At 36.8% G+C, this 27,561-nt stretch overlaps 1 protein-coding gene across 4 annotated transcripts in view; it reads left to right on the top strand.

Annotated features, from left to right (window-relative positions):
• Positions 1-27,561, top strand: part of Kcnh7 (potassium voltage-gated channel subfamily H member 7) — a 470,424-nt gene that overhangs the window by 328,160 nt on the left and 114,703 nt on the right. For 2 of the 4 annotated variants that reach the window (XM_040745457.1, XM_040745456.1), the window contains exons 4-7: positions 4,707-5,135; positions 9,666-9,686; positions 10,096-10,119; positions 17,162-17,376. In XM_040745457.1, the coding sequence (XP_040601391.1) occupies positions 4,707-5,135; positions 9,666-9,686; positions 10,096-10,119; positions 17,162-17,376 (689 nt within the window). The remainder of the gene's footprint in view (positions 1-4,706; positions 5,136-9,665; positions 9,687-10,095; positions 10,120-17,161; positions 17,377-27,561) is intronic. The other 2 variants (XM_040745458.1, XM_040745459.1) reach the window with 2 other exon arrangements.

Raw genomic sequence — 27,561 nt, 5'->3', positions numbered from 1 at the left:
TACCACCTTGGATGTGACTAAACTACAGGAGCAAAATAAATGCCTATGTGGTCATTAGTTTAAGAGAGCTACTAGGTGGTCTTGGGGAGGGTGGGGAGTAACTGTTGAAAACTGAGTGAAAGTAGGCATTGACCTTCAATGCATTGTAATAAAACTTGCAAAATTGATTTGTAAACTGTAACTCAATTTCATGTGCATTAAAACCTAATCAAATGACTTTGATGCAGCTCACTGATTTTTAACTTGGCAATTTACTTAAGCATATAAAAACTGTTAGTAGAAATATGTAAAAATGCTTTCCAAACACTTAGAGTCTTGCACCAATATCTAATCCTATTTGTGCAGATTGGTTGCTCTTGCCTTTGTATATTAATCTACAATATAATGTTTAATATACTTGTATTGTGTCATAGCATTTTACCAGAGAAATAAATCCTATGCCTATTATTTTTAGCATTATTAACTCCTAGACTACAAATAAAATGATGGCATAATAAATTAGCTTGCTTAATTCTAAATTGCTCTCCAACAAGCATTTTATCTATATTTTCCTGGATGATGAAGGCCATGAAGACACTTCTGTGTAAACTCAAGAATCAGAATGGAAGCAATTTAAACCCTGTCTAAAAGGATGAAATAGATAATAAGAGTTGTTTCAAGTGTACAGGACATAATATAGAGTTTCTGTGGTTTGTTTAATTCTACTCAATTGTAAAGTACATAGGAGTTGATACAGTTCCAGGAGGCTAAGATTACATAAGTATGATGATCAGAGTGATTATATATTATAATCCAAAGTAAGCGCATTATCAACTCAGTTTATTATGTGTTTGTATAACTCTATTGCTATATTCAAACACTTTGTCAAAACTGGGGCAAAATAAAGGAGGCTTTCCTTATAAGGGTGTAGAATAGTGTTAATCGGGAAATCACTATGTCTATTATTATCTTATGCAGTAAAAACTGTGAAGAAATGCCAACCTGGTTCAGAGGGAAGGAAAAGCCTCTCTGAGGAAAGTCTTCAGGGCTATAACCTGAAGGATGAGCTAAGTAGGCAAAAGGTTGTCCTAAATCTTACAGAAGCAGGGACCTCCAGATAAATAAAAAAGTCATCATGGCTGGATTCTAGAGGCCAAAGAGGAGAATTAAAGACCAGGATAGAGATTCTGTGTCTTCACTCTCTAAGTAAGAATTTATGGGTAGAAATGAGAATAATCTACTTTATCCAATGTTTTACAAATATATCTCATTGTCTTTGGGAGAAGAACAACACTGCTGAGAATATGAAAAGTGACCAGCATTCTATGGCAAGAAATCAGCTGAACAATTAATTCAACTGAAGGAAATCAGTAAGATGAAAAAGGTGTAAACATCAAAAAGATGTTGGGAAGTTAAATGAATACAATCAAGAGGTTTATATTAATGGATTTTAGAAGATGGAGTGTAGAGAACAGTATTGAGATGTCCCTCAAGTCTCAGATTTATCCAACCAGATGGATTGCAGTGCCATTTGCCCTGAAAAATAGCTGAGTTTGAAGACTAGATCAGGAGATTGGGGTTTGCACTAAGAATCTGAGATAACTTGCAACATTCTAAGAGGGAATGTTGCTGGCTTTAAATATACAGGTTTGGAAGTCAGAGTAGAAATCTGGGCTAGAGACAAAAATTTACAGCAATTGGATTAAGAACAGGACTGGAAATATATGGATGGAGAACACCAGTCACTAAGCATTGTTTCAAAATGGAGAAAAGATCTTGAGTTTGGAGTGATGTTCTCTTCTGTTTAGAACCATCTTCAATGGACTGAGAAGTTCAAGCAAGAAAAGCCATGATGTCCATGATGATTAGTTTCCATGACTTTTAAAGAAGAAAATAAGGTGGAAAATGTACTCCACAGACATGTCCAGAATGGCAGTAAATACATCGGCAGGCCTAGGCTACTCTGCTAATATCAGAAATTTCAAACTTGGGGATTTTTTGGAAACATTAGAGAATTTTTGGATGACAGATAATTGTCTGTGTGCTTTCAACTTTTTATTTCCTTTGAGAATGGAAGTTTACTTTCATTATTACTTTTTAAATTCTATTCTTAAAAAGCATAATCAATGCAACAATGTATGTCTGTAAAAATGCAATGCATATTGTTTGCTTCCAATCCCCTTCACTGGGCAAATAAATTATTGATTTTTTATCAAAAACAATATTAGAAGTATATGAAGTCAAAATGTATATTATTCTTAAAAATACATTTGAACAACTTTTGCCAGGCAATGGTGGTCACAGCACTCAGGATGCAGAGGCAGGTGGATCTCTTCAGTTAGAAGCCAGTCTGGCCTATAGAGCAAGTTCCAGGACAGCCAGGTCTACAGCCTGTCTCATTTTTAAACAAAAACAAACAAAACATTTTGACGGCTTTCGCTTAAAGCATGCAAATTTTCTAGTATCTTAAGTTTCTCATGAAACACTATAAAAATGCTATAATTTTTTCAACTAGTGTCCTTTTTAATGAAACTTTAGATGGTTTCTACTTCTGTGTCTTTGAAACTTAAATGTGAATTACTATGTCAAATGAAATGTGTACTTTCTTTTTCATTCCAGAAGATAGATAGATAGATAGATAGATAGATAGATAGATAGATAGATAGATGCAGATAACCTCCCAAAGGGTTTGTAGGGATTCGCAATCCCAGCAACAAACCCTCAGAGTAGTCAAGAAAAATACTGTGCTCTCCAGCCCCTTTATCCTGCTAAATGAAAGGGAGAAAAGATAATTTCTTTCTGGTTTAATTTGCAACTCCATTACTAATGGGTTTATTTATTTAATATTTTAATACTTGATTCCTCAATATCTGTTTACTTAGCTATTATTTAGAAGTTTTGAAGGGATTCTCCCACATCCCACACCATGTTAGCAGCCATGACAGGCTAACATGTTCTCTTCTGACCTTGCCACTCCTGTCCTGGTCACTAGGAGGTCAGATGCCCTCCTCATGGCAAGGAACCAATCAGAAGTTAGCTAGAAGGGCTGTGCTTTATGGTTCTCGGTGTGCTTTACGGACAAGTGCACAACAGTGATGTGTAGAGCATAGCAACCGCCTTGGGAGGGTCTATGGGCCATAACAACCAGTTGACCATTCAGCACAGGGCAGGTTGTCCAAGCCTGGAAGCGCACCGATCCTGAGACTGTTGGATAACCCTAGACACTCCCCTTATGCTGCCCTATAAGACCCCTGCCTCGTGATTTCTCATCGAAATGGGCCTCTTGGTGATTTGAGGGTTTAGAATTTGGGTACAACAGTTTAATATTAGCTCTTTACTATTTATATTTACATGACTTTTCAGTGCGTCATCCACTCTGATATAAGTGCAGGATCTCATTGTGACAAATGTAAGATAAATGAATATATAGATGCATCTTATCTTTACATCTCTTTTGGTAGCCAATACCTTTTTAAGATTACCATATGGATCAAGAAGCTTTTGGTATATAGTAAATTCCAAACTGAACTTTAGAACACTATTAAAGACAAAACTAAAAGCACTTGCAAGCTCATGTCTTTCTCTACTACTATCAATAACTTTACCACACCTTATATACCCAATCATTCCTGTGTGTGTCCCTTGATATGAGACATTGGTTCTTTCTTTTCCTATATAAATTGTGGGTACTTACTGAATACATGTTTTTAATCTATTCAATATTGAAGGATTTTTGTCATGTAAGTAAGATTTTCGATTCATTGAGGTATTTTGTAATTATCAAAAACAAGATATATATGTATATAGATAGATAGATAGATAGATTCCACATTGCTCTCAGAAAAACTTTTTACCATATTTCTCATTAGAGCAGAATTGATTAAATATACTTGGCTAAGTCACAAAAAGAGAAACATGGCATGTACTCTCTCATATATGGATTTTAGACATAGATCTGGGGAGTGCCAGCCTACAATCCTATGGCCAGAGAGTCTGGGAAACAGAAACTTCATTTAGTGGCTGATCAAAGAACAGGCAGACTCCCTTGGTTAAGTACTGAGCTGAACTCAAGAAAGCCAGTAACAGAGAGGGAGGACTGATGATCAAAGGGATTAAGACTGGGCTGGTTTAACCCCCAGAAACAGCTGACCAGACAAAGGTTAACTCTTGAATCCCAGGCATCAGCCTGGGAAGCCAGCATGGGACTGATCAAGACCCCCTGAATCTGGGTGTCAGTGAGGAGGCCTAGGGAATCTATTGAGCCTTGGGCAGCAGATCAGTACCCATCCCAAGTATACACACGGACTTTGGACTCCCATAGAACAATGTGAGGTGCACTCTCACCCTGAACTCTTGGGGAAGGGTCTAGGCCCTGCCCTATATGAAATGACAGACTATGCACACCCCCATGGAGGGCCTCACCCTCCCTGGGGAAATGAGGGGATAACGGGGGGGGGGGGGGTTTGGGGGGAGGGCACGGGAGGAGGGGAGGGAATGGGAGAGGGACCTGGAACTGACTTGTGAAGCAACCTTGTTTCTTATCTAAATTTAAACTGGAAAATAAAAAAAAATAAATTAAAAAATATATACTTGGCTATTTAATAGTATTAGTAGTATTGAATACAGCACTTCTTTCATATGGTATTTAAATATGAGTTGATTGTGTTTATTACTTTTAAAGTATATGTTCACAGTGTGAGAATACTCTTTTCTGTCTTCCTTTCTAGGGAAACTCTTTGGTTTCAAATTTCCCGGGCTAAGAGTTCTAACATACAGAAAGCAGTCCTTGCCACAGGAAGACCCTGATGTGGTAGTCATTGATTCATCTAAACACAGTGATGACTCTGTGGCCATGAAACACTTTAAGTCTCCCACAAAAGAAAGTTGCAGTCCCTCTGAAGCAGATGATACAAAAGCCTTGATACAGCCTAGCCAGTGTTCTCCCTTAGTGAACATATCTGGACCTCTGGACCATTCCTCTCCCAAAAGGCAATGGGACCGCCTCTACCCTGACATGCTGCAATCAAGTTCCCGCCTAACACACTCCAGATCAAGGGAAAGCCTCTGCAGCATACGGAGAGCATCTTCCGTTCATGATATAGAAGGCTTCAGTGTCCACCCCAAGAACATATTTAGAGATCGACATGCCAGTGAAGGTATGTTTAACTTTTTTAACATGGTAACATTTTTTAATTGGGTAATTGAAGTTTATTTTCACATTGTTTCAAAATTGAACAGCTATTGGTTTCTTCAAAGAAGAAATGTGATTAAAAGCTATTAAAAACACCAATCTTGCATTAAGGATCTTTTTTCATTTCCTCTTTGAACCCCAGCAAGTAATTTGGTTTCTTCTGGCTTCTTTATCAGTGTTTCTGAAATAGTATAACCATTATCAGCCTGCTTCCTGGTGTGTTAATTAATTAATGCTTAATTTAAGATGTGATTAGGTGATGGATTCTATCATCTTAAGCATAATTAATTTTGTTGAGTTTGGCAATTGATCAGACCCTGAAAGAAAGAACAGTGTGCCCTCACAAGACTGTGTTATTGACCATCAGTGGTGGGAGACAGGTGGGAAAAAAAGAATAGGTTAGTGGGGAAACTCACTGGGCAACTTGGAAAGCAGAGTCAGAATTCATTTTCTCTCTAACCGGTTGGCTCACATTCCTCAAGTTCCTAAACTGGCCAGAATGAAAGGTGGGCTTTGAAAGCTAGAAACAATCCATCTTTAGCATGATAATGGATAACTGTGAGTAGCTGGGATGCCTGAGGCAGTGTAAATGCTTTGCACACCTTTAAATCTCATAACAACTCTCACTGGTTAGGAACTGGTTTTAAGCTTCCTTTATAGGTAACTAAACAACTTCCACAGGGAAATGTACTGCCTCCCTGCAACAATTACCCTCCTTCACTGCTGCCCCAGGAGACTTCACTAAGTCCAGGAAATCTGAGAGTCAGAGTATCATGTCCAGATGCTCAGACACTCTTCTCCAACCCTTTCCCAGATCCTCATTCCTTGAAGTGGCTTTGCCACCTAAGCTGTTGTCAGTTGTCTTTTCAAAAATGTAAGTCTGAACATGAGGTTCTTTACTATGGCATCCTAACCATTATACCCAATGAATAAAGTTACTTTTTAAGACTCAGTTTTAGCTTCCTCCTTTGGAGGCTGCTAACACCAAGATACTTTGCGAATTCACAAAACCATACCATACATTTTCCTCTTGTAGTACTTTGTTCTATCTGTCCACTTAGCTGTTTGTTCCCTGTTTATACTATTACTAAGCTGCAAGCACTGGTTTCCCCTTTCCCAAACCAGAGGAATTTCCTGAATGAAATGAAAGCTGAGTTTTCAAAAGTAGTACATATTTTACCAACATGTATAGATACAGTCATACATGCATGTATTATACATAACACACATGGAGAGACATGCAGATATAGATCAAGTATAGCTATAAGCGAAAACAAATAAGATGTTATGAGCCACTTTTGACCAGCACTTTACTGCCCAGTATTCTATTTATGACAGATACTCAATACCATTGCTTTGGCATTGAGAGGACTGTGTACACAAGTCATTCTCCATTGTCATACTCATGAGGACATAATGAGCTCCTTCTTCCACATGTACTGATTTAAACCAAAACCTTAGTGTTGAGTCACAGGGTGTCTTTCTAAAGGGCACAGTGAAATAGAAAAGACAGAAGAGCTGAAAGAAAAGTTGGCGGGGGTGTGAGAAAGGAATTCAAAGCAAGACAAAAACCAGAAACTGTCTCGGAACAGAAAGAGTAGTTTGGAATACGACAAACAGCAGAAACTACAGTACAATAGCAATTAGCACATCTGCTTTAATCTATGGTCTGAGGAAACTCCAAAGAAAAAGAAAAATCAAAGACAATTCCTAAGCTAGGTAATTATGCTCCAGACCACTTAGGAATGGTGGATTCAATATTTTCTGACTGAATGAAACCCGGATGTTTGGACAATGAGTCCTAAAGATAAATTACAATAAATTCAGTGGTGTTTCAGATAATATACCAATTATTATATTCATTTTTTAAGCAAACATACTGAATCTTTAGAGCTTTCTCAAAGGAAACTGGGTTTACAATAATTACTTAGAAAATCAGACATCTTTGACTCAACACATCCTACATGCTTCACCTGGTTCTAAGAAACATCTCGGTATTTCATATCAAGTTTTATGACTTATGTTTGTTATTTTCTTCTTGGATGGTCTTCATGTAGTATACAGTTACTAATACAATTATAGGAGAGGGTGACGATATTTTTTAGATTTCTCAGGACAGGATCTGTGTATACATATGCTTGATGATAAGATCATTCTCAATTTTCCTCCTCTCTTTGGGCTAGGCACTTTTCAGCAGTTTCACTCTCCTACGAATGCCTCGGTCACTGTGCTCCAAATTGATAAACTCACAGGGCACTCAACCACAGTATTTCAACCATGAAATGATCTTTCCTAAAAAAATCACTGATGGCTTTAAAGGAACTACCATTCCTAGGGCCATATAATTCTATATATTTGAGAAACCTAGGATAAGTAAAAATAGATGGAAAACCTTCACAATTAGTTTTAGTTTTATGAAGCCTTGAAAATGATTAATATATAAAATCCTAGATGCACCAGAGTTGGAGTTGAGATGTTCTCATTCCACACAGTAGTGTGCTCTTACATACTCTATCTTTAGAGTACTGTAAATATTTTATAAGCATACTAGTACATGGTATTTTATAGAATCTTCTTATATATGTCTATTGTAAAGTACCCTGGAATTTTCCTTCCTAAGGCACATATTACAGAAAAATGTGAGTCTTTTTTGTGATAAGTTCCAAGTTAACATTATGAAAATTTAGAAAAAATGTAGTATTATAAAAAGGAAAGTAAAAAGTATTCATAGAAAATATAAATTTCAACTTGTTTTTCATTATACTTAAAAGACATGAAAGTCTGCCATAATACTGCAAAGGTGTCTAAGTAGTCTGCACTTCATATTGCTGGTACTATACATGGCACAGTTGTTATGTGACTTCAGACTAGTAAATGTATAGGGTGTTTTGTACTTTAACTTCAGAAAGAAAAATTATCTGAAAATCAATCAGTTAATTAAATAAAACCACTGATGGACATAGAAGAAATAACAAAGAACTGTCAACTCATTTCAGTCTTCAAGCTTCTCATTCTTCAGTGTCAACGCTTCACTAACTCTATGCTAGCTTTGTTACCATTTGTCTTTATAGGATCTGGGCTTAGTGTGTGTGTGTGTGTGTGTGTGTGTGTGTGTGTGTGTGTGTGTGTGTGTGCGCGCGCGCGCGCACTTACAAGTAAGTGTGAGTATGTGTGCGTACTCACATGTCAGTGTGCTTGCCCGTGTATGCATGTGTGTATGTGTATGTGTTGTACAGCAAGCATTATATTAGCAGTTTTCAGTAGTGTTGGGGATCAAACCCAGGGCCACATAAATACTAATCAAGTGCTCTCCTCCCAAGCTAAACTCCAGCCCCATCTATAATTTTTTTCTAACTACTTGCAAATCAGTTACTACTTTGCTAATGATTATAGACAGCTCTGAGGGTGAAATTATTTCTAAGTAAACATAGACTTTTCTGATGGTCCTTTTAAAAAATGATTTGTTAAAGGAGAGAAGGAAGTTGCCACTGCAAGTCACATTTTATGCCTTCTCTAACAATTTCATAAACCACAGTATTGGAATTACTTTCAATATAATCTTGGAAACAATTATGTTCTATCCCAAAATTTTGAATATGCATAGTGATAAGATAGATGGCAACAAATGTATACGTTTCTCAAATCTTGTATCTATATAAATGCTTTATTATGACTACATTTATTTTAACCTTGTGTATTTCAAAGCTGGTAACACATATTAATACATATTTTTAGTACCACATAAGAAACATTTAGATTTCTACTCTCAAAATAAATCTGAAAACACTCTATGCCAAGATTTGACAACACCCTGCTTTAATATGAGCACATTTATAAATATTCTAGGTTTTATACTGCATAGACAAAATGCAAAATTTTTTGTACAACAAAGTGTTTAGTGATACGTTACAATTTTTTGTCTAGGAATAACTCATTAAACACTGCTTGGTATTTTAAGATATGGCAAAGAGCAGTTGACGGTAAACAGACAGCTAATAAAGTGTTCTAAATAATTCAAATATTTAGTAATCCATTTTACTAAACATTTTTCCTTACTAATATGCTAAGATTTAAGTACATGGAAAAAATAACTTGACATGCAAAATGTTGTGTGATTTTCCTTTGATTTGTTACAATCTACAGTTAAGGAAACATCAAAATTGGCTTTTGACAAGGTTGTAAATTGCCACAATTGCCAGTAACTGTGCAGAACTTTTCCCCAAATGCTGTAATTAGAAAATCTGTTACTTACAATTTGTTTAAATTAAGCAATGTAAGTATTTCACTTATTTCCAATATTTATTATAGCTGATATTTCAGTTTGTGCATTTTGCCTAGTTAATGATCTATATTAACCTCAATCAAAATTATATTTTCTGTATTTACGTCCTGGTTTCTCTGATTGTTTCTACTAAGCTAGTTTGGTGTGCTTAACATAATTTTAGTCTTCTTTTTTTATATTTCTCTCTCTTTTACCCTTGTATGCTCAAAACAGACAATGGTCGCAATGTCAAAGGTAAAGTATAAACTCAAATTCACCATCTGATGCTTTACTTGGCATGTTAACTTGCCTGCCGTATGCCCTGTTGATGCCACATCTCCATGCTGCCCTCAGCTAGTCCAGGTGCCTGGTGGAGACATCATGGCTTGGTTTTGCTGGAGACATGATTACTTTCTCTGCTGTGCCATCAAAGTGATGGTGAACACCTTTTTACCCTGAGCAAAAGGATGTAAGATTGACGGTGAACACTTCATAAATATCTGGAAGGAAACAAGTATCAAGATGGATACATTCCAGTGTCAAAGAAGCACATAAGCTGTTTCAGGGACTTTGTTTTATCTTGAGTACAAGGTTAAATAAAATGATCAAAGAGCTCTATGACAGCATTACTTCACTTGTTCCTCTTTTGTTTCCTTAAAACTAGTTTCACGTTCCTGGATGGCAGGGGGTATGGTTTTAAGCTTACTGTAGTAGTACACTGTCCTTGCATGAGAGTCACCTTCTATTCTTCCTCTATTATATTTCGATCATTTTAAAATGTATTCTGTATTATTCCAATCACTGGCATGGTTTACAGCTACCACGGGGTAACGTTTAATTGGGAGATACTCTGGATAAATCTGAATTTGGCTAAAATGTGAAATCCAATTCTGTTCTGGCTATCACAGTAGATGCAAGGATCAGAACTTTTGGCTTGATCTTTGGCCGTGCATGCCACTGTGGGTGTGTAAATGGTGACAGTGATCCATCTTGTGCATGTCTGTTGCATGAACATGTCTCCACCAGTAACCATCATTCCTCAAACCTTACTGTCTTGGCCTCTTCTTTATGTCAATGGCACTCAGACCACTGTGCGGTTTTGTGTACTGACTTCTTAATTGCTTCCCTAATTAATTTGGAATTGCTGTTGCTGATAAATGAGCAGTACTAGAGACTATAGATGTTATGTGATCAGAATCCAGGGATAATTTGGAGATCAACAAAATCATGGGAATGGTTCCTTTGCCTTTCCTATCATTTTGTAAGCACTTTAAGAAAGGTCTGTGCAAGAGACCTCCAATAATGAGATGGGGTTTTATGTACACGGTTATTCCATCCTTAGTCTGTCCATTGTGACTTTTAAGAGGGAGCAAACTAATTCTAGTTGTAGGTGCAGGTTTTACATGACAATTCAGAATGAATCCTCAGAGCAAACGTAAAGATCTGCTGCCTGCTTGGTCCTTGGACATACTAATGCTTGTGATGAGTAAATGAGTAGACACTTATTTTCCAGTGAGTTTTTTTAACCAAAATGAGAAATGAATCTAGTTTTTTAAAAATAGGTAAAAATAAGCCTGGCTTATCCCCTAAACTAGTGGTCCAGTGATGAGGATATAATTCAGAAGCAGAAAGAACGCTTGTATCTGTGAACTCTGATCAGATCCTTAGCACCCAAAGAAAGAAAGGGGGAGAGAAAGAAAGAAAAGGGGAAGGAAGAGAGAATCTACCACCAATTCATTTATTTGTCACAAATAAAGCCATTTTCTTTTAATTTCGTTATCTATTCCATTAAACCAAACTTTAACCTTATTCTCTCTGTTTCATAATAGAAATTCCAGTTGCCTGGTTGAAGCTTGTTTTGTTTTTGTTTTGTTTGTGTGTGTGCATATATTTCAGATGAGCATCAGATTTACAATTGCCATTTTCATAAAACTACAAATAGACACATGATGATCCATCAAAGTGTGCTTGTAAAGTAAATCAATACTGACTCTAAGCCATAATAAATAAGATAGTAAATAAAAGAATAGTACATTTCTACACTGCTTTAAACACATAATGTATCATTACAATTCAAGATCAACCACTTTGACCAAAACTCACTTAACTACAAAACAGCATAAATAACCTAGTAATACATACAAAGGATTTGCAGGATTACCTGAGTGATCCCCTTAAAGCTAGGTTCTGCCTAATTCCTTTGCACAAGGAGTACAGCCATCTTTGTTTTCAGAAAAGGCCATATGTGAACTGTCTTGGAAAGTCCATTTTAGTTCCCATTCCACAGAGAAGCAGCATTAGTTTAAATTCTTCCTTCTGTCTGTCTACAGTGGACAGGGATATATTCTTTGACTTCAAGAATTCTAAGCATAAAGTCACACCAACAGAAGGCAGTAAGCTAGCACTCAGTCTTTTCTCCCAACACTAAATAATTTCCACACAATCTTTTTCTTCAGATCAATTCTGTTTCCCTTCAATAAGTTTCTTTAGCACTCTGACACCTTAAACAACAGTTACGTGTTATTTTTAGAAACTGTAACCCCTTTGTGAGAAGGAGGAAAGCTACTTCTAACAAATGGCATAACGTGTGTATATATTATGAGGCAATATCTCTAGAATGTGAAGATTTCTAATGCTAATTCAATCACTCACAAATCACCTCACATCAAGTATTTTTTCATGTGTTCTGCATTCTAAATCATAGAAAAAACATTTACTCCTCTCATCCTATTTAGTAAGTCCATGATAAAGTTGTGCCCCTATATTGTTTCCTAAGACCTCAGATTTCTATTACATGTTTACTACTTTCCAACTAGTACATTACACTACCATGAGTTAAAAACCAAACTGCTCTCAAGATTACTAAGAGTAATCACTTCCACTGAAGCCAGGAAGCATATCAGTCACACACACACACACACACACACACACACACACACACACACACAGAAAGAGAGAGAGACAGAGACAGAGACAGAGACAGGGACAGAGACAGATTTGACAGAACTTGTTTCTAATAAGTCGTTGGCCTTTACCCAGATGCCTATGATCTTACCAGGATTTACAAATTGATTCTTAGTGGTGACAATTTGTCTGGCAAATTATATGTCACTCAGTGGGACACAATTTGTAGATACTGAATCCAAATAACTTGAGGAGTGTTTTTTGTCTTTTGCTGAGTACTATAACACTTTCTGACTGATGCTTATTCACAGGGTTCCTTGGCAAAGCTTCATTGACAATGCTACACTGGCATTTTCACTAATATAAATATGCACTAGTAGTGTACTTCATTACATTTAACAAAATAAACTCTATGTTCTAAAAGATACTGTACATGTACAACAAGATAACAAAGGTCCTTGCTGCCAGAAAGCACAAGCCTGACAATCTGAGTTTGATCCCAAAAAACCATGTTAAACCATGTAAAGAGAGAACCAGTTCCATGAAATCATCCTATGATGTCCATATCCATATTCCTTGACATTTGTTCCCATAAATACAAATATCACACACAATGACAACAATAATAATTAATAAAGCATTCTCTTATTTCTGATAAACTTAGTCTCATCATATACATTTTAAGTATTTTTAAAATATAAAATTCTTCTTAGTTATTGCTGAATCTCTATGCATAGTTGGAAAACATAGCTTATTTTATAAGTTCATAAGGTACTTGTACTAAACTTTACCCAGTTGTGGCTGTACTCTACCTGGTCACCTGCTTTCCATTTTTCTAATCACACACTGGCATACTCACATTGTTATCCCTCTTGCAACTGTCCCTCAAAGAATGTCAGTCTCCTAGTCCACTTCTGAGTCTTACATTCCCTTCAACTGAATCTATCATGTCCCTTTATTTCTGCCTGCTCTTTCTCTTTAAATTCATTTACTTTGTTTTTCAGGCTAATCTCCTTCCTTTCATTAGATTCCCAAATCCCATCTGTTCATGATCATTGTCAGTGAGGCTGCCCATCAACTCTAAATCCTCAGCCAAGGCCCCTCTGAATGTAGACCTAGGAGGTAGGAAACCTTGTACTTTGATTTCTGGTCTTTGATTCATACCCCCTTTGACCTCATATTCTGTCATCTCAGTTTAGAATTGGTGAAAAAGAATATTACAAAGCCCTGCCTTAAAGCATTGGGAATTTTTCCCATTGGAATTTATATAAACTTTGGAGACATCTGTAAGGACTATAGTTTGTAGAATCTAAAACACTTCTAGGTATAAATACTTGACTCAAAATCAAGAGAAAGAAGAACTCTGGTTTTTTTTGTTATACAGGAGGAAGAAAAGCTTAGGATGCCTTATCTGAGTGATACTACATAAATAATTTTAGATATACTGTTATGATGAATTCATTACATATATTCATTCAAACTAAAGTCTTCATTAACTCTTTTAGACTAAAAGTCCAAAACAAATTGAATGAAATGACTATGTAGGAGATATTTTTTCCACATTAACTATAGAAGCTAAAATAAGGACTATAAGGAGGTTACAGATTCAGAGGTACACCTGAGTAAGACACTTTATCAAAGAGTTTCTCAGCTCTACCTTGAATAATCTTTTCCTCAGCAAGTATTTTGTTTTACTAACTTGACTTTCCTGAAACTGAATTGAGAGACAGTTGGGCATTCCTAAAATAATAGTTAGAGAACTTTAATATGAAGGGCTCATGAAGGCAAGGCAGTTTATAATCAGACAATATGTGTATTATTACGCTAGCATTTGAATATAAATAGACTAAGGACATATAATGACAGTAGAAAAACTTTGCTTTCAAAAAACTAAGGAAGGACAATATTGAATACCCCATATAAAGATAGTAAAGTGGGAGAGCAGTCATACTCAATGATAAAATCAGTATTTAACAAATTTCTAAATGTATGTCAAATACTCAGAATAATAATAAACCAAGAAAACATGAAAGGGAAATTAGGAAGTATGATATTCTCATAAGTCCTTCCCTTTATAATAAAATTTAATAACAGTGATTTGCACAGAAGACAGACACATTACCAAATGTTAAGCTATATTTTCATCTTCACATTGAAAAACTTTCTAACAAAGCACTTACTGATCAAGAGTACTGACTGAAGTTTCTTCCCCTCACATTAGAAGAAGAAACCTCAAAGCTTACCTATGGCCTCTACATGTCCTCCCTAGGTAATCATAACACACACACACACACACACACACACACACACACACACACACACCAATAGTTAATTAGAAAGGGATAGTGATGTAAAATATTTTAAAGGCATACTTATACTTCAGTATAACTCTGGTAACTACTTGGAAATTTATTATTTGCTTCTAGTTATCAAAAAAGACTCAAATTCCTTATTTCACATGCTTATAAGTGTCAGATGTAAATGAAAACTATCACTAGAACTCTAAGATTTTGTGTTGACCACTCAAATGCTACAAGATTGAAATTTTAGATAACATAATATTCCAAAATAGAGACATACTCTACCACAACTATGTGAGGACATAGTGTATGATCTTCCATGCCCATGACAGGTGTAGCTCTAGAAACACATGCAATGGCTTGACAAAATGAGGATAAGAACTGTGGTGTTCAAAATATTCCATCATTATGACAACCAAAAGGAACTCTGACAAATGTACCCTGGGTGCAATATTTCAGAACCTGTGTCCATAGCTATAACTAATTCTATGGACTGATCAGAAATAGCCATAAGGGCAATAAAACTGTACTAACATATTTTGCCTGCTTATTAACATCCTAGATCATCTGTGTAGACAATTTCCTACAGAAATACAAGATAAAGAAGGGTGATCTCAACATAAATTCAAAAGGTAGACTAAAATGATTTTAATAGAACTTCACTGTATGCCTGAATGCTACCACCTATGTCTCTTAATCATATCCCTAGGTATGGATGAATTGTCCAGGGAAAGAAAATAAAGCATTTCAGTGAGAAGGAAGACAACAGTATCCAAGAAGTTCAAAGTCCTAGCATGTGTTATAAATTTAACAAATGTGCCTAAAATTGAGGCAAAGAATATGCAAAATAGGAAAATCCCATATGAAATACATTTTTTATGAAATACATTTTTATTATACTTTTTAATTTTTGAAGGACTTCAGGCACCAGGACTGGAGCACTAATTGGAGACACCAGAGGATGGTGGTAGTAGAAAAAGATTAGACATCAACATGAGCAGAAGCAACTATGTAGCCCTGGCTGGCTGGCCTGAACTCATTATACAGACCAGGCTGACCTCCAATCAAAGAGATTCGCCTGCCAAGTGCTGGGATTAAAGTAATACACCATCATACACACATTTTTTTTTATCATACTCTTTAAAAAGATTATAATAACGTATTTCCCTTCCCTGTCCTACAACCACCACTTTGCTATGAGTCAAACTTTAATTTTATGGCTCTTGTAACACTTGATCAGGCATTTCAGTTCAGGTATAATATAGTGGGCACTAAGGAATGTCTGCCCTGCCTAGGAGAGGATAAAACCCTAGGATCACTTCTTTCTAGCCTTTGATAACCCTGAGACCTGATTACTTCAGGCACCAATTGGAAGCACCCGAGGATGGTGGTGGTAGGGGAACATCAGATAACAACATGGGCAGAAGCAACTAAAAAGGAGTCTTCCCCACACACACCCCCACTCTCTCAGTTAAAAATATACTGTGTAACAGTCATGCTCTTAGGAATTTTAAGCAGTTCTTCATGATGCCAAGTTTCAGGAGCTATCACTCGGAGTAAGCAATGAACCCAACACATAAGAACTCCAGACCATTTCTTGACATCATAAATAGCAGATAATAGATTCATCCCTAAAGAAGATGGCATTGCTCAGGCTCCTCATCTCCACTAAGGGAACCGGGGAGCTTGGCCTCTTCCCAGTTGTGTTTGTAAGAACAGAATGCTGAAGCTTCTGGGAGCTTCCAACCCAGACATGATCTGTTTCCTGACCATGGTTATGTCTACTTTAAGTTGTGTTTGCCATAGCAACATCTTTGTGGAGTTTAGTTACAGGATTTTTCTTCTTTTTTTTTAATGTAACTGAAAATAACATGAAAACAAAGACTTCAAGATCCCAAAAAGTATCCTGAAGATTTCAACAGAATGAGAAAGCATGAGTGCACACACACACAAACAAACACAAGCAAAACACTTGGTCATCTTCAACTCCATCTAGTCATAAATTTATAGAAACTCCATGTATCATCTCATATAGGTGGTAGAAGACTTAAAGAAAACAACTGGTTTGTCACTTCTCAGTGACATGTTGGAGAGAGTAACTTAAACAAAAACTGTGTGAACAAACCATTCATAAATTTCAAGACCAACATGGTTTTAAGTTGGCCAGTGCTTCCCTAAGTCACCCCCAGAATAGGAAAGAAAGTCTACAGAGAAGATATAAGGCAGAATCCAGTCAGTAGCCGGGAATGAGGGGCTTTTTGTTTGTTTTGTTTTGTTTTTCTTTTTCCCAGCCTTTAATATAAGAAGCCAGTTCACAGCAGAAATTGACATTTGCACTTCTAGTACCAAAATTTTCTCTTTGATTCCCACATGTCCTTTGTGGCAAAAGGTGTTCACATATAAATTAACTACACTTAGTCACAGGAATCAGTCATGGATCATTAGCCAGGCATTAAAGACCATCTTCTTTTTTTTTCTATTTCTTCTGATGATACTATTTTTACAAATACTTTCCAATTTTCCTAGGGCCCTTTAATCATATCAAGTCAAGTCTGCTGGGGTCCACGTCGGATTCAAACCTCAACAAATACAGCACCATCAACAAGATTCCTCAGCTCACTCTGAACTTTTCAGATGTCAAAACTGAAAAAAAGAATACATCTCCTCCTTCTTCAGATAAAACTATTATTGCACCCAAAGTCAAAGAGCGAACGCACAATGTGACAGAGAAAGTAACCCAGGTAGGACATGACTTTACTATACATTTCAACTGCAATGGGGGTCATTTCCTGGACCATAATGAATATTTTCTCTCTGATGAATAGTGGTGAGTGAGACATTTATCTCCATACCTTGATATATCGAAAAACTCCCAAGGAAACATTAACAATGCTAGATACAGTGATTTTTCTGTTACTAGACTGAGTAAAACTGAACTAACTTGATATTGTTTATTGCTCAGAGGTAATTATCCTGCTATTTATCATGCTTGAAATTTATTGATTTGCTGCCAACCCTGACATTATAAAGCATTTTTAAAGAAATGTAATGGATGTGTGTATTGGAACTTTAGGTCTAATTGAGATTTACTCCTGTGACCTATCCTTTTGCACTTATTCCACTAAATTGAGCTGAATGCAAGCTGGTAGAAAGGAGAGCTGCCCAATATGATAAAATATTGGAGTGAAACAATGCATATCACAGCAACAATATTTTATCATTTTTCAAATAAATGTTGCCAATTGAATTACGATAAAGAGATACTGTCCAGAAGTCTTGCCTCAAAAAATAGTTAAGGATGATTTGTACTTTAATGCCAAAATAACTACCTAAGCAGTCCCTAGCTTTTGCTTAGAGTGCATTTACCATGCTAGGGATTCAAGGCTCTAAAATTTGCCCAGTAAGCAATTCTTCTACAAACAATTTAGTTAGTATATTTACTAGCTAGTCTTTGTATAAGCAGCCTGCAATAAAAAAAGGTAAATTTGGTCCCAACCCCTATTCTAAGGACTGGGAAATCTGAATTAATAAAGACTTTTTTCTAAATTGTAATTACCACAGGTAGTACTGTACTGCTATATACACAAAGCCTCTTCTATAAGATGAGATAGGTATGACAGCACTAGGCATCTATTATGGTTAGAAGAGACCAACCTATAATTGTTGAAGATGATAAAATACGTGTGCCATTAGTGACAGCATCCTTAGAATGTACTTTCATATTTGTATGGTAATAAGGCACACTACCTATTGATCTTTTCCTCTTAACTAGCACAAGTAAAGTCAATATAATAGAGTTAAATAAATATTCTATTATTATTCATATTGTATTGGCATGTCTTTAACCCCAACAACAGTAAACAGAGACAGATCTCTATGAGTTTTAGACAAGCCAGGGCAAGAGAGTGAAAGCCTGTCTAAAAGAAGCAAGCAAAATTCACATATGATATAAGACAATTATATGGGGAAAGTGTTCTTCTTAGTTTTACATGCATAATAAGGAATGTGTTCACTCTAATTCATGTTTGTTTGTTTGTTTGTTTATGGCTGTTCTCCTTCTCTTCTCTATATGTGAAGGGTCCCTTTAGGCACATCCTTAGGCCTTCTAGAACAGAGGCAGGGTGGACATCCTCAAGGGTCTGCTGCAGGAAAGGGAAGGTAGGAAGGTAGGGGTGAAGGAACAAAGGAAAAAGTTAGCAAGGGAAGGGGGAAATGCCCACACAGGAAAACCAGCAAGGATACAGTTGCTGAAGCACAAAAGTCCAGTATGTCTTCTGAGAACCAATAGATCCCAAAATTTGGGAAAGGCAGGCTTGGAAATTTCCTTTCTAGATGAGTCTTTACTAGGCTTTTAAAATAGGTGATTGGTAAAGTTCCACCAAAAACAGATTCCATTAAAAACTTCACATTATTTTAAGATCTCATGTCTCATCTTTAAAATCCCTGTGGCTTATGTATTTAGTTCCATAATGTTATACTATTGGTTTCAACATCACAGTATCTTTTATACCACTGTTGTTGGTTTTTATAATGTTTGTGGATGCCATATTATTTTTTATTAAAGACTAATTGTGCATTGGTGATCTGGTTCAACCTCCTGCACAAGCAAGACAACTTGAATTTGATCTCCAAAATCCACATAAAGTGAAGGAGAAAGCCACCTCCATGAAGTTGTCCTCTGAGCTCCATATGTTGCTGTGGCATATATATGTGTGCCTTCCACTACACATATCATACACTCATACAATAATAATAAACAAATTAATTAAGAATATTTTATCTACTTATCAAATTTCATGAAGGTATATACCTTGACTATATCCATCCTTGCTCTCCCTCTCTAATTCTTCTGGGACCCTCCTAATGCCTCCGAGGCTCATGTCCTCTTATCTTATTATTAATATTATTATTGTTGTTGTTGTTGTTGTTATATAACCCACCTTGTCCATTTAATGCTGCTCTCATGCTTATGAGTGTGACGTTACCCACTGGGGCACAGAAAACCAATCTACCAGTGGCCATAACCACAAAGTGACTGTCCTTCATCCAATGCCCATCAGCTGTCAATAGCTCTTCAGTCTATGCTGGCCTTGATCTTGTGCAAGTCACCACAGCACCTGTCAATTTAGCTGTGCAAGAACTGCGTCATATCCATAGACCATAATTTCAAAGCATTCCTCCCTATCCTCCAGCTCTTACATCCTTTCTGTCTGCTCTTCCACAGTGTCTCCTGAGCCTTTGGGGTGGGGATTGATACAGTACTCTCATCTACTTGCTCTTAACACTTTGAACAAGCGTGATCTCTTCATTAGCCTCTACCCACTGCAATTAAGAAATCTTTCTGAGGCTGCAGAGATGGCTCAACAATTATGAGCATGTAGTGTTCTTCCAGAGGACCTAACTTTGGTTCACAGCACCCTAATCAGGTGACATACAACCACCTGTGTCTCCAGGTCCAAGAGATCCCAGATTTTCTTCTGGCCTCCATGAGCACTGCTCTATAAGTATGTACCTCCTTACTTCCCATATTTACGTACATAAATAAAAATAAAAAGAGTCCTTTTTTAAGGAAGAAAGAGAAAATTCTCTGACCAAGGTTGAAAGTAGTACAAATACACACACACACACACACACACACACACACACACACCTTGTGTCATTAGGAAATGAGATTTCTGAGAGTTGATTAGGCAATTAGTGTGTAATCCTCAGGAAATAGCTTAAAGACTAAGAACTAGCTTTGCACACCTCATTCTATCCATCATAGCACAGAGAATGGAATGCTGCCTTCATCAGGCACTGAATCTGCCTTCAGAATGGAGAAAATAAAATTGAATAAATTTACACTGTTTATATGCTATCCAGTTATCAGTGTTTTATGTAACAGCAGTCCAAACAGACCAAATGCTTACCACTCAGTTCATGAGGCCCACAAAAGGACTCATCTTTTCAAAAATTTTGGAGTGCCCCCCTCTTTTCTCCAATTCCCCCAATACTGGAACAGGTGCAAGTTTTTCAAGGGGTTAGGAGGTTAGGCAGCTGCTTACAAAGGACCACATTTTGTAATATGAATTTCCAGTGACTGGAACTTACTCTGAAAATAAGGGCTCAAAGTGCAAATGACCCTGATTGGGAATAGTTCTACATTGGCACTTAATAACAAATTATTATTGTCTGCATGCCAAAACAAACAAGGCAAACATCAAATGCAAAACATTGTAAAGTCGAATACTGCATTAAAGTACTCTGAGACTATCCTATGACTCTATTAGTATCCTAGTGTTTGGGAAGTTTCCTAACCATAGCTGTCTTTGAAATTTACATATTCATTAGATGCAACATCCTTTGTTCCCCAGTCTCTAAAATTAACTTGGTGATGATCTAAAACGTTTTCCTCAGTTAATCTTTGGAGAGTCTGGGTCAGAAAACTTATCAATACGTAAGTTTCGGGTAATGGGCCATATTTTCTTGTCAAATCTGTGTTAATAGATTTGCATAAGGTGCTTTCTTTAAAGAAGCTGAGACTGTGTCCACAATTAACCCAACAGTGAATTTTAAACATTCTTTAGCATACCAACAATACAGAAGGCATCACCAGAATGAAAAGACCAATAGCTGCTCTTATTTTGAGTTCCAATCCCTTGTATAGATCGAATTAGAATTAGCCAACTAGCTGTTTTTCTCTCTAGATAGATGCAATTCTCTGCAGCACAGTTCATTGTTAGTCACTCAATTATCTATTCTTTCATTCAACAAGAATTTACGGAGAGAATACACACTGCAACATCCTGGAAATTTAGACTTAAAGGAAATGTCTTTTACCCTGGAGGGATGAAGGAAATAGACAAGTAGATTACATAGGTATTACGTGGCAGTTTGAAAAATTATAGTACAGACGCAGACAAGATACACAGGGTTCCAGGAAAGGAAACCTTACCTGTGTTGGAACCAAGGAATGATAGTTAGGTAATGTAGCCTTTTAGAGTAGATAGGAAGCTTGAGATGTTCCCAGTGATTTGTAATAAGAATCTTGAATGCACAATATGTAAGGAGGACACTACAGGATGAAGAACGATTGCAATGTTACTTGTGTCTCTCATTATCATGACACCACTGGGAAGGAAAACAGCAGACTGCACTCATGCTGTCTGTTGGCCAGGATTTCTTCTTCTTGACTTTACTTATCACCCAAGGAAAGCAAATTCCTCAGATGCCTCTGATCATCTTACTGCTCACGGGTAGTGAGTTAGTGGTAAATGGCTTCTGTCTTCCATCATCCATATGATTCCCAGAGAAAAAGGACCCTGGTCAGCCCAAGTGGGTGTTGTGATCATCCTTGTAATAAAAGTGTAGTTCTTTGATGACAACAACCCAAGAAAATGTAGTGGAGCATAAGAAACTCTGATGAAGAACCAAACATCAATGGCACAGTACAAGGATGAAGATAAGCATTCAAATTAACAGCATTATTGATAGTGAAGTGGACATAAAACACAAGTTTGTTAAATGCTGGGTAAATTCTAGAACACAGAAGTATAAGACCCATAATCAATGGTTTAACTAAAATATAAGATAGAATTCCATAAAGGAATAATGCCTAGTATGACGACAGATGGTACAGTGAACTAGATGGAAAAATACTGTATAACAGTATAGAATGATGCCATTGAAAGAGCAAATGTGATAAATTCTAACACATCACTTTCTGGCACTAAAGGGAGTCTCTATTTCCCTTCGACTCAAAATTGGTCAAATTGTATTTATTTTTTATGAAGAATTTCTGACAAATTTAATGGAAATCCACATAGACATTATCAGAGAATATGATAAAAGTTGCTGCCTAAGTGAATGAGAACATGTTCTTATATTAAATAGATGAAATTTATTATTGGTCCACAAGATTTTTCCAAATATTTATAGTGTTCAAGAAATTATTAACTGATCACAAAGAAAATCTTAGGCCACAATAAAAAAAATTCATCAATACTTAAAATTCCATGTATTCGACAGGAGCATGTCTTTAACCCCCGCACTGTGGAGACAGAGGCAGACACAGCTCTGTGAATTCCAGGCCAGCCTGGCCTACATAGTAAATTACAGGATAGCTGGTGGATCTATGTGAATTCCAGGGTAGTTTGATTCCAGAACTGCCAGGGCTATGTAAAGAGAATCTATCTCAAAACAACAACAGCAAAAAACAAAACAAAAACAAAAAAAACCCCACCAAGTCCATATAATATTTAAATCATCTGTGTAAATTTTAAGCCAAAGTAGATTTCTAATGTTCAACACTCATTGTAAGTATGTTATTGGCATGAGAATAGAATTATGGTAAATTTAATAAGAGCTGACAGTGATTAACTGTTTACTGTTTAAGAGATTCTGTGATAAATTGTTTATGGCTGGCCAAGTTTAATCTGCATGATAACTATGTTGGCAGCATTATTATACCCATTCTTTCTCACCCAAGGTCGCCTGACTCCACACTTGAATGCCTCAGTTTCTAAAGTACACTCCATGAGTCTACTGTTTCCCCATTTGCATGCTGACTCTGCTCAGAAGTCACCACAGCATCTGAACATGCCTGAAACATGTCTTTATGGTTGAATGTCATACTCAAAAAAATATAAAGTATTCAGAGAAGTGAGGGTTCTGAAACAGGAACTGAACAGTGTGTTCTTTTCTTAGTTTTGAACACTTCTTTTTTTTTGGTTTTTTTAATTTATTTTTAAGTTTAAATTTAGATTAGAAACAAGGTTGCTTCACAAGTCAGTTCCAGGTCCCTCTCCCTTCCCCCCCCCCCCCCTCCTCCTGTGCCCTCTGTCTTGAACACTTCTTGACAAAGAAACTTCATTCCCATCATCGCTTATTGAAGTTCATGTCTATCTATTTACACTAGGTTTAGATGAGGACCATGGGATTTAGGGTTTTGTTTGTATGCTACAAGTTACCAAAAAAGTGAAATGACAGTGATGTTGCTAACACAAATAAGAGCTCAAAGCAGACAGCATTTTACTTTTTATTGAAATTTATGCAAGGCAAATTTATTCGTAATCTCTTCACTGTCAACCAATGGCTTCAAAGTAACTATAACAGTATGATTTATAGTAGAGCAATTGTAACACAAAAGTAACATTAATCTTATATTGTTAGCCAATATTTAAACTTATCATCTTATAATTAGTCATATAAAATTTCTTGACAATTTGACATATTCCCTCAAATAATATAAATACTAAACTTTCATCAATGATAGAATTTTTAAAAAAAAAATCTTCCCCACAAAACAACACATTAAAGGTGATTTTATGTAGAGCATTATTTCTCAATATTGCTGTTAAGTTAAAATTGCACTTAATCGCCGGGTGGTGGTGGCGCACGCCTTTAATCCCAGCACTCAGGAGGCAGAGGCAGGCGGATCTCTGTGAGTTCGAGGCCAGGCCGGACCAACAGCCTCGAAAACAATACAGAGAAAGCCTGTCCCATAAAAACCAAAAAAAAATTGCACTTAATCAGATATTCTAATTTCTAACACTATTTTAACAGATGACCCTTCAATTTTGAATTTACAAAATCAAAGATTTGCAATACTTCTGCCACATGAATAATGTTTTTCTAAACTTCATTTTGCAACTAAGCTGATTTAAATACATGCAAGCTTCAATAGAACTGAACACATCATCTTGAACTGCCAGAAATAGCAATAATCAAAATATTATAAATTTAATTTGAAATGCAACACAGGAGGAAAAATTGCTTCTGAATACTACCAATTGATATGACATTTGTTTTGCATCCATTATCTTCTGTTATTTATATAATACCATCAACTTTGGCTAAGCAAGTCAGAAATCCGCATCCAATCTTTTCTCTATATTCTGGGAATGGTTTATAAACTGCTTGTATAAATGCAAATTGAAATGAAAACAGTATATCTGGACTTCGCAAGAAAAAAAAACATAAAGCACTGCAATTGCAGCTGTAAGACAGTGTCAGGTGCTATGGCTGCTACAAAACTGTATACGCAATGCTTTGCTTTTGCCTTTGAGTTAATACAAAGCTTTGAGACTGAAGATACTAGATTATGATTTCAAATTTTTCTCATATAGTTGATATATTCTACAGTATAAATAATGAAGAGGAATGGGACAAAAGTAAGCATTTTAGTAACAATTATCTTCTGTAAGTATGTATTACACTACACATACATTAAATATAAATAAAGCTGGTATTTTTTTTTAAACACACAAACAAAATTTAAAAATCAAGAAACTAATTTTGGGTCCAGGCTGGAACTCAAGATGGCTGCGCTCTTGCTGAGACACGTTGGCGGTCATTGCCTCCGAGCCCACCTTAATTCTCAGCTCTGTCTCAGAAATGCTGTTCCTTTGGGAACCACAGCCAAGGAAGAGATGGAGCGGTTCTGGAATAAGAACACGACTCCAAACCGTCATTTTTTTTCTCCCCACATGTCTGTCTGCAGCTGGTCTCTTCCCATGGCAATGTCCATTTGCCACCGTGGCACTGGTATGGCCTTAAGTGGAAGGGTCTCTCTTCTTGGCCTGTCGGCACTGCTGCTTCCTGGGAACTTTGAATCTTATTTGATGTTTGTGAAGTCCCTGTGTTTGGGGCCAGCACTGATGCACTCAGCTCTTGATGTGGGACTTAGGGAAACCTGTCGATCTCCCAGATCCAGTGCCTGTCTTGGTGCTAGCTCTGCTGTCTGTAGGATAGCAGCCACGTGAAGAGCTGAAATTCCCATCACTGTCCTATGCCTTATCACACTGATTCCCATTTATCACCCTTATCTCCAGGCACCAAGGTTCCCCTGCTTTGTTTAGATGCCGTGTGCCTCAGATCCCACTGGAGTTCAGTAGAGAGGCTTGAAGAACTGTTGCAGTAGAAAAAAAGTCGTTTTCCCCGGACCTGGAGCCCTTACTCCATCTCCACATTTGGCTTTGATTTGTGCTGAGGGTCAGCTTCCGACTCCTTCTTGCTGAGACTGTGGAAACAATGCCGGTCCTGTGGCTGCCCAGGGTGCCACTGCCTGTGGGCTGCTGGCGTAAAGGGCAGTTGTGTTCATTGGTCAGTGCAGGGCCGTTAGCACCCACACAGTATGACTGAGAGAAGAGAGGTAGAGGTGGAGGGAATGGTTCTGCCCAGCCAGAGGGAGATAAAGAGCCAGTTGGGTCTCGGGAGCTCACTCTTGGGAAAAGATACACACAGAGCTTTTAATGGATGAGGAATATGCAAAAAAAAAAAAAAAAACAAATGTGTTTTCTGTTCTGTTTTTCACTTCTAGTGAAACACATCTTTAATGTAGTGTTTTTTATCTAAATTCTTCAACTGTCTTCTTTGGAAACTATTAAAATACTACTCATTTAAAAAAACTAATTTTGTCTATTTTCACTAAATCATATCATATATATGCCTAAGTATAGATATGTGTATATGTATGTATATTGCATGTGCCTAATATCACATATAGTCTTCATTTTCATAAAAGTACTTTTTATCTCAATAATCATACTTCAGAATAGTTTTGTTGCTGAAGGAGTAAACCCTGGAAGCCACTGAATAACACCCACAGTATTTGGTGAAGGATTTATGCACAGCTGCTTAAAAGCAACCACCTGTTTGCTTATATATATATATATATATATATATATATATATATATATATATATATATTCACACATTATAAAGGAGAAAAGAAAAAGAATGCAATCTCCTTTAGAAGCTGGGTCAGTCAAAGGAATATATATATATATATATATATATATATATATATATATATATTCCATATGAGTGGTCAGGAGAGATAGGTAAAAATAATTTAGCTTAGGGTTCATAGCAATAGCCTGGTTGCCATAGCAACTGAGGCACAGAAGAATGTGGATCTATTGCCAAGATGGTTCAGTTTTTTTCCATCCCCACCCACCCTCCAGTTAGCCTGAGCTTGGAGATAAAAGTCAGGACTTGGAACAGACAGGAAATGCAGAGGCAAAGTTCTTTGTTCGTTCGCCCTTGTAACCTAGGGGTTACGACAAGCACAGTTCAAAGGGAATTACCTACTCACAGCAGGAGAACCGGCAGATGTAGCAGATTTTTAACATTTCATGGAATGAGAATTAAGCTAAAAATTATTATCAGGTGCGAACATCCCAGAGCATGCAGTGTATTTTCACATAAATTATCCAAGGCCTTGAAATGTTGTGGCTACGGACTATCCCTTGAGTTGAGATGTGTAAATATGGCCAAAAGGAAATCTAAATTAGTAAAATAAAATAAATCAGGAAGCCTTATTGGTGATCTTGGTATTAATATATTTCCCCTGGTTCTATTTATCTCTATTGTGAAGACTTTGTTTCCAGGGGGAAAGTGTATTGATAGATCACAGAAACCACCAAAATTGTTTCTGAAAAGTTTATTAAAAATTGGGTAATTTAAGATTCATAGGAATTTAATTTTTTATTTTACCAAGAATTCCTTGGCATTTCTGTGTCAATGGAGTCATATGGACTACACTGTCTACCTCCCACGCCCTTTTTCCTCCATCACAGAGATTTAATGGTGATATGAGCATGGAGATTCTTAATTGTTAGCCATCTTTATCTTCTTTACAACCTCCACTTCAGTGTCATTGAAATCAGACAAACTTGGGAAGCCTGGGCATAGTCCAATCTTTCATTCTGTAGCTGAAGCCGAAATGAGAATCTGGCATAGGCCTGCACTTTGCAAGCCCTCACTTGTTTTGAGAAGCTGCATCTCGTCATTCGGTTTCTAAGGAGGAAGATGAGCTACACTATCTTGGGAAAATTCCTACTCTGACATCTTTGAAGAAAAGCGAAAAGCAAGTCTATTCTCATCTCTGTGACCCTGTACTGAGGATCACTTGATTTCCGGAGGCAGCTTGAGGGCAGTGG

This window comes from Mesocricetus auratus, unplaced genomic scaffold (assembly GCF_017639785.1).
Source record: "Mesocricetus auratus isolate SY011 unplaced genomic scaffold, BCM_Maur_2.0 Super-Scaffold_100004, whole genome shotgun sequence".
Taxonomy (NCBI): domain Eukaryota; kingdom Metazoa; phylum Chordata; class Mammalia; order Rodentia; family Cricetidae; genus Mesocricetus; species Mesocricetus auratus.
The sequence above is the reverse complement of the archived record's forward strand: the minus strand, read 5'-3'. Positions and strand labels throughout refer to the sequence as shown.